Here is an 8,976-nt window from a genome sequence, read left to right on the forward strand (position 1 = left end):
ACTAGTTTACCTACACTTGAAGCAAATTATGGCCAAGTAAGAAAGGAGGTAGAATATGTGAATGTTATCCAACATAATAGCAACGGTGGTGAGATGAATAATGATAAAAATAAAAAGACATACATGAACCATGGTATAGATGGCCAAGTAGAAAAAGTGGCAGAGCTACAAAATATTAAACAACAAGTGGTAATTCATGAAAGTGACGTGTTAGCTCCTAAAAAAGTAACCCATGTGTATGATGGAGACATGTTGGCTAATGTAGCAGCAACCCATGTGAATGATGGTGGTGAGTCAGCCAAGGAAAATGTAGATAATGTTGTTGGTACTCATGTGGAAATAAACAAAGACCATACTCATGAAATTCAAAAAAAAATGCTCTAAAAATAAGTGGAAAAGAATTAGTGTTCGGCATGGAGGTAATGTTGTGGGAGTCTCTCAAAAAATTGAATCAAAGCGAAAAGCGAACGATGAAGTTGAAGACATGGATATTTCTTCCCCAAAAAGATCACATTACGATACAAATATGGCGGGTCCTGTTCAGCAGGCCTGCCAGTCCCAATGAGTTGTCTAGCATGGAACTGTCGTGGGCTTGGGAACCCATGTGCAGTTCGAGCTTTGCGGAAGCTCACCCATGATAAAGGGCCCAACCTTGTTTTCCTCTCTGAAACAAGGAGAAAAGATTTTGAGATGAATTTTTTTCGAAATTGGAATGGTTTTTCTAACATTTTTGCTGTCAGCTGCTTTGGTAATGGTAGGGAGAGATCAGGTGGTTTGGCTTGTCTCTGGAAGTCAGAGGTTGATGTTACTATTCTTTCATTCTCATCGAATCACATTGATATGTTAGTAAAGCTCACAAATGATGATATTGAATGGAGGTGCACTGGATTGTATGGCTTCCCAGAAACCGCTAATAAACACAAGACTTGTGATTTGATCAACCATCTTGCTAATTCTTACTCTACAAATAGATGGTTAATCATGGGTGATTTTAATTTGGTTCTTAACAGCGAGGAAAAACAAGGCGGACGAAATCTAGCTTCAAATGCTCTAATCAATTTATTTCGGGATACTTTACAAAATTACAATCTTAGTGACCTTGGTTATGTTGGAGATCCATATACTTGGTGCAATAAACAAGATGGGGAGCACAATATTAAAGCTCGTTTAGACCGTTGTGTAGCAACTCCTGACTGGTTGTATTCATTTCCTTCAGCCTCGGTAACTAACTTGATTCGATATGCATCTGATCACATGCCTATTCTTCTTCGTCTTCAAGCTCCAAAAGTTAAAAGACGAAATTTTAATAAGCCTAAGCGGTTTGAGCAATGTTGGATGAGAGATAATGATTTTGAGCAACTAGTCCGACAGGTTTGGTCTTCTAATTCTTCTCAGCTTGATTCCAAAATTCCTTATGTTGTGGATGAATTTTCTAGATGGGGTGATGATCGCTTTGGTGATGTCCCAAAAAAGATTCGAGAGCTCCAGAAACAACTTGAGATTTTGAATTCTAATTCTAATGTTGCTGGTAACATGAGGAAAATTAAAGAGGTAGAAGCTACTCTTGATGATTTGTTTGAGAGTGAAGAGATTTGGTGGGCGCAACGGTCGAGGACTATGTGGCTTCAACACGGTGATCGCAATACAAAATTTTTTCACCAAAAGGCTTCTCAAAGAAAGAGTAGGAACTGGGTGGATGTCATTTATGATGAGTATGGAGAAAAATTTTCAGAAGAAGAAGACATTGCTAGAATTTTCACTGAATTTTTCCAGAATTTATTTACCTCTTCTGAGCCGTCTAGAATTGACGAAGCTGTGAATGTTGTGCAAGGCAGAGTAACTGAACAAATGAGAGGGTTTTTGAACCAGCCTTTCTCCCGAGAAGAGGTTTTTGTTGCTTTAAAATCTATGAAACCTACAGCAGCTCCAGGCCCTGATGGTATGCCGGCAATCTTTTATCAAAAGTATTGGCACATCGTTGGAGACGAGATCTCTCTTTTGGTGCTAAACGTGCTAAATAATGGCAGCGACTTGAGCAAACTGAATCACACTTTCCTTTGTCTCATTCCAAAGAAGAAGAAGCCAACTTTGACAAGTGAGTTCAGACCGATTTCTCTTTGTAATGTTATTTACAAAATTGTAACAAAAGTGATAGCTAATCGACTGAAATTAATTCTACCTGACATTATTGATGCATCCCAAAGTGCTTTTGTTCCTGGTCGATTAATTACAGATAATGCTCTTGTAGCTTTTGAAGCATTTCATTACATGAGGAAAAAAACTACGGGTCGAAAAGGTTTTGTGGGTTTGAAATTGGATATGTCCAAAGCTTATGACAGAATTGAGTGGCCTTTTCTCAAGGAAGTTTTGATTAGCATGGGTTTTCCCCAGCATTGGATCTCCCTTATCATGAATTGTGTTTCAACTGTGTCATTTTCAGTTCTCTTGAATGGTGGTCCGTGTCAATCCTTCTTGGCCCATAGAGGTTTGAGACAAGGGGATCCATTATCTCCTTACTTGTTTATTTTATGTGCTGAGGTTTTTTCAGGGCTTATTTCTAGAGCTATTGAAAGGAACACCCTCCATGGTATCCAAATTGCAAGAGGAGCTCCTATTATTTCCCATTTGTTTTTTGCCGATGACTCTCTCATTTTTTGCAGAGCTAATCAATCAAATGCTGCCAGTATACAAAGTATTCTCCAACTATACCAAGATTCTTCTGGTCAACTTGTGAACTTGGATAAATCAGAGATCTCTTATAGCCGAAATGTTCCTAATGAGAAAAAAATTGATTTCCAAAGATGGATCCCCTTTAAGGCTGTAGAGACACAATCAAAATACTTGGGACTTCCCTCCTATGTCGGGAGATCGAAAAAACAAGTGTTTGATTTCATTCAAGATCGCGTGTGGAAGAAGTTAAAAGGTTGGAAGGAGAAATTTCTTTCGTCAGCTGGTCGAGAGGTTTTGATCAAATCAGTGGTTCAGTCTATCCCTACCTATATTATGAGTTGTTTCATCCTCCCATTGGGGTTATGTGAGCACATTGAATCTATGATCAAACAGTTCTGGTGGGGCTACAATAAAGGAGAAAAGAAAAAGTTTCATTGGATTAATTGGAATAAATGTTGTCAACCCAAAAGCAGTGGAGGCATGGGTTTTAGAAATATCAAAGATTTCAACCTTGCTCTTCTTGCCAAACAAGGCTGGCGTATATTATCAAATCCTGATTCTTTGCTTGCTAGGTGTTTAAAGGCTCGCTATTTTCCACGTGGAAATTTGCTGAAAGCGAGCCTTGGACATGTTCCAAGCTATACTTGGAGAAGTATCCATGGAGCTTTATGGGTTCTGAATCGCGGATGTGTCTGGAGAGTGGGAACAGGTCATTTCATCAACATTTGGGAAGATAATTGGCTTCCTCTTCAGAATGGCTACAAAGTGTGGTCTCCAAAGCCACCAAATACTGAACTTTCTCAGGTGTCTCAACTTATTCATCATGATCTTGGAATTTGGAATGCACCATTGATAAATGCAAATTTCTTGCCTTTCGAAGCCATGCAAATCCTTCAACTCCCTTTGCCAACATCAACACATATGGATTCTCAAATTTGGGGCCCTAACAAAAAAGGCATTTTCTCGGTTAAAAGTGCATATCACTCCATTAGGAAGTGGGAGGAATCTGATCTTTCTCAAACTTCTACTCGTAATTCGAACTCAGAGTGTTGGTCAAAGCTTTGGAACATTCGCACCATCCCAAAACATATTCATCTTGCTTGGAGAATTTTTCATGATAGTCTCCCCACAAAAAAGAAGTTGATCCATAGAGGAATGATGATTGACCCTTTTTGTCCTCGTTGTGGTAATGCTGAGGAAGATTTGGACCATGTCTTTAAAAGGTGCAACTGGGCAAAAAAGGTGTGGTTTCAATCTCCTTTGGGTGTTCGATTAGTGGATTCTCCCCTATCTTTTATATCTTGGCTCGATCATGTCATTTCTCATTCAACATTAGAAGTCATCTCATATGTTCTTTCTTTATGTTATGGTATTTGGTTTGCTCGTAATAAGTCTTGTTTTGATGGGAAACAAATTTCTGCGGAGGATATTGTTTGTAAGGCTTGGAATGTAGTAGATGACTATAATTTAATGTTGAACACACATGTAACATATGATTATCTGGAGCCCTCCAATTCTCCCATTTCTTGGAACCCCCCTCCTCCACATTGTTATAAAGTTAATGTTGACGCTGCTGGTCCGATTAACAATATGTGGGGTATTGGTGTTGTTGTTAGAGATTCAGATGGAAATGTTGCAGCAGCAGCTACATGGTCTGTTGAAGCACTTCCGGATCCTGATATTGGCGAGGCATTGGGTGTAAGGTTAGCAATTCAGTTTGCCCTAGATATGGGATTTTTCCAAGTGATGTTTGAAGGCGACTCCCTAAATGTGGTTCGTGGTTTTCACAACCTCTCAAATAATCAATCTTACTTTGGTATGGTTCTTGCTGATTGTAATCGTCTTAGTTCCCGTTTTAATTCTTTTTCATTGAGTCATGTTAAACGTAGTGCTAATACGGCGGCTCACTTTTTAGCTAAATTTGCTTTAAGTTCCTCAGATACCGTTTGGATTGAGGAATGTCCTCCTTGTATTGCTTCTTCTATTGCAGCCGATTTGGTTGCTTAATGAAATCTTGTTTACGTCAAAAAAAAAAAAAATACTTTTGCAAATTTACTAGAGATCGTTTGCTAACAAGTTGGTTATGGAGTTTGAATTTTTATTAAATTGATATTTTGTTATATATGTGTCGCATATAGGTTTGTTAATATTATTTTTAATTTTTTATAAATTCGTACGAGTTTAAGAGTCGAGTCTATGGACCATTTTCGAGTCTGTGTATACTCGCGAGTCTGACAACCTTAGAAAACGTGGCATTATTAGAAGAAAAAAAAGCAAAGAAAATGAAACAAAATGGTATAAAATAAAAAGTGCGAAGATCTATTTTACTTCATCACAATTTTTTGATGGTTAAATTCAGTCTTTGACAAAATAAAATCCAATTTAATCATTGATATTTTCATAATGAAGGACAAAGCAGTCTTGATTTGTTTTAATTGAATGATTGATTTGTTCTAGGCATGACAACAAAACTCATACATGTAGATACTCACACAAACCCACCCCGATTTGACGTATGTTACTCGCTTTGACTAGATTTGGGTTCCCCCAAATTCAAAACACAAGTATAGGATGGGTAACAGAGATATAAGTACCCACCTCGTACCCATACTCAAACATGACTCGAATGGTTGATAATTGTCTTGTTGTAAAAAAATTCATCCTTATTTATTAATTTTGTTACGTCTGCAGCAATTTAACCTAATTTTTTCCCGCTCATTTGCTTTATTAGGTTTGCAATTTTTTAACCTAACAAATTCCATCTAAAAAAATGCATCGCACCAATTTCATTCATATCCACTTGCCTTTTTTTTTGAAGAAAATATTTTCTACACTTATTTGATGTTGCACGTTTGTTCTAGAAACTATGAGCATATCAATGATCACGTTTCATGCCTTCTATTTTATACTTTTTTTCCGGCTACCCTAATTTCTATGTAAACTTGGTTATATATACCCGAATTATTGATAGGATTACCGATTTTTCTTTTACAATATTTTTAGATTTCATACATTTTATGAAGTGTTTTATTTTGTCTACTATGGATTATCACATGTTATTTTTTCACCGTTACCTATTATATATTGCATTTTATTATTCGTATGTCAATCCCTTTACAATAAACCCGAGCGGAGCACGGGTCAAAAATCTAGTTGATATTTAAAGGAGCAACTAAATCATTAGGTCAAATAAAAGTTAAAGCAAGTGCATTGTTGGATAATGCATTACAACATTGTTATCGAGACTGGAAAAAACTTATTTTTTTACTAAAGAGATTCACTACAAATACAAGGATGGAGCGGGGGTACCAGAACCCATCGGATACTGGGATGGGATGAGATTATTTATCATCCTGTTAAGTTTGAGTATGAGTAAAGTAACTTGTAAGTTTTTTTTAATCGGAAAATATTATTAAACGCCAACCCCACAAGACGCAAGGTATGGACGAAACAATATACAAATGGTGCCGCATATAGACGGTATACCATAACCACAAATCAAAACCCAAATAAAAACCTCCTCCGAACACCAAGTAACTTGTAAGTATGAGAATATGAGAATCAAGGACGGGACGAAAAATGTAAAACTTGTTCCAACCCCACCTCATGTGTAATTTTTTTTTGGTTACAACCTCATGTGTAATTTGTTACAATATTAAAACATTAGAGATTAAATTTAATTAAATTTTACTTTTCTCAAAGATTTAATTGGTTCATGAGAAATAAAAAAAGATTCCATACCAAATTTGAAGGAGAACGGTGGTACGTACGTGCCACACCACGCCACGCGGTGAAGAACTGGGAAAATTATTTCCAGCGATATGATCAAAATCATGAGGGTATTATTGTCATTCACCTCGGCCTCTATATAAACCACCCCGCCCCCTCCTCTTTAATAACCTAAACCAATTCCAATTCCAATTCCAATTTTTCTCTCTTCGCTCCTTCTTTCAGCGGTTTTTCTTTCGTTCCTCATCTTTCTTCATTCTCTGTAAGTGCAATATTACGATTTTCATTTTGCTTTTTTTTCTTTTCAATTGTTTTGTTTTTGTGATGATTTCAATGTTTTGATTATTTTTTCTATTTTTTATATTGTTCGATTTAGGTCATAATAATTCAGAATTCTGATTCATTTAATTAGGTCATAAGAAATTGATATGGTCACTATCCAATTTTGATGTATGTGTTGTTCATGCTATGCTATATTATTTCATGTTACATGTTGAATTTCTATGATTTCACATATTATAGACATTTTGATTTATTCTTTTTCCAGGAAAGTGTGAATGAAGTAATGGAGTCTAAAGGTGGTAAGAAGAAGTCTAGCAGTAGTAATTCCTCCTTTTTGTACGAAGCTCCTCTCGGTTACATCATTGAAGACGTTCGACCTAACGGTGGAGTAGAAAAATTCAAATCACCTGATTACTCAAACGTAATAATTTCCCATTTCAATTTCAATTCCTTTGATTAATGTTAACTTTATAGTTATAAGATTGGTTGATTTGGCTTTGTTTTTTAACACCCTTTTTTCTTTATTATGCAGTGCACCCGCAAACCATCCTGAGATTTTCTGGGTTCTGATATAGTTCTTAGGTTTTTCATTCTGCAAAATTATTCTAGTTTACTCCTCTCCTTTTTCTTGTCCTCCCTCCATATTCTACATACGACAAAAATTATTTTCCCCTTTGAGTCAAGATGACCATGACAAACTCAGCTATCGGTTTTGAAGGCTATGAAAAGAGGCTTGAGATAACTTTTTTAGAAAACGGTGTTTTCTCTGACCCTGCTGGATTAGGCCTCCGGGCATTGTCCAAAGACCAAATTGATGAGATTCTGAAACCAGCAGAATGCACCATTGTTGACTCACTATCTAATGATTATGTTGATTCATATGTTCTTTCTGAGTCAAGCTTATTCATCTATGCGTACAAACTTATCATCTAAACCTGCGGGACTACCAAGTTGCTTCTGTCGATACCTGTCATTCTTAAGCTGGCTGATGGTCTTAACATTGCTGTGAAATCGGTGAGATACACTCGCGGAAGCTTCATTTTTCCTGGAGCTCAATCGTTCCCTCACCGTAGCTTTTCTGAGGAAGTTGCTGTTCTTGACAGCTATTTTGGCAAACTAGGTTCTGGTAGCCAAGCTTATATGATGGGTGGTGCTGATAAGTCACAAATTTGGCACATTTACTCTGCTAGTGCTAAGCTAGAAGCTTCACTGGAAGCTGTCTATGGCCTTGAAATGTGCATGACTGGTCTAGATAAAGAAAAGGCATCGGTCTTTTTCAAGACAGATAAATCTTCAGCAGCTTCGATGACTAAGAACTCGGGAATCAGGAAGATTCTTCCCAAATCCGACATTTGTGACTTTGAATTTGAACCTTGCGGGTACTCAATGAACGGAATTGAGGGAAGTGCAATATCAACTATCCATGTCACCCCAGAAGATGGGTTCAGCTATGCAAGCTTTGAAGCAGTAGGTTATGACTATGAAGAGAAATCTCTGAATGAACTTGTTGGAAGGGTTTTAGCATGTTTCTATCCAGCTGAGTTTTCTGTTGCATTGCACATTGATACAAATGGTGAAAAACTTGACAAATTTCCTTTGGAGGTTAAAGGATACAACTGTGGAGAGAGGATCAATGAAGTGCTTGGAGAAGATGGCGCTGTTGTGTACCGTACCTTTGTTCGAAATGATGGCTGCACATCTCCAAGGTCTACTCTGAAATGTTCACTACACCATTTGTTGTCTCTGGCAACACTTTTTTAGGAAACGTGTAAAAATTGTCCCCGAAAAGTCGCTTAGGCAACGCTTTTTGGCTGTTGCCAAAAATATTTTCGCAACCCCTGATAAACGTCCCCTAAAATACTTTTGGGGACGTTTTTGGTTCGTTAATATATTATTTCTTTGGAAACGTTCACGAATTGTCCCCTTAAATACTTTTGGGGACGTTTTTAAAGTGTCACAATATTATTTCTCTGACAATATTTGATAATTGTCCCCTTAGATACTTTTGGGGACAATTTTAGATTGTTACTTTAGTTTTAACAAAAGACTGCATTCCTTCAATGTTGCATAAGATTCACAACATCAACATTTTGGTGACAATCTTCCATCTAAACTTGTTTATCAAAAACAAAATCTACCCTCCAAACATTATTAAAAAAATAATAAAAAAAATAGCTATCATATAATATATGGATAATTATTTAAAAAAATATAATATATGGATAATTAATATATATATATATATATATATATATATATATCCATAATTGGAATTATAAAAAATTGAGCCAAAAA

The 8,976-nt window shown here is 36.6% G+C and overlaps 1 protein-coding gene across 1 annotated transcript; it reads left to right on the forward strand.

Annotated features, from left to right (window-relative positions):
* Positions 1–7,247: 7,247 nt before the first annotated feature.
* LOC146929143 (S-adenosylmethionine decarboxylase proenzyme-like) lies at positions 7,248–8,457 on the forward strand. Its single transcript, XM_085701208.1, has one exon. The coding sequence runs from the start codon at positions 7,822–7,824 to the stop codon at positions 8,440–8,442; it is 621 nt and encodes a 206-aa protein (XP_085557334.1). The 5' UTR covers positions 7,248–7,821; the 3' UTR covers positions 8,443–8,457.
* Positions 8,458–8,976: the final 519 nt, after the last annotated feature.

Source organism: Medicago sativa, chromosome 4, assembly GCF_051527215.1.
Source record: "Medicago sativa cultivar Bolivia chromosome 4, Bolivia_mono, whole genome shotgun sequence".
Taxonomy (NCBI): Eukaryota; Viridiplantae; Streptophyta; class Magnoliopsida; order Fabales; family Fabaceae; genus Medicago; species Medicago sativa.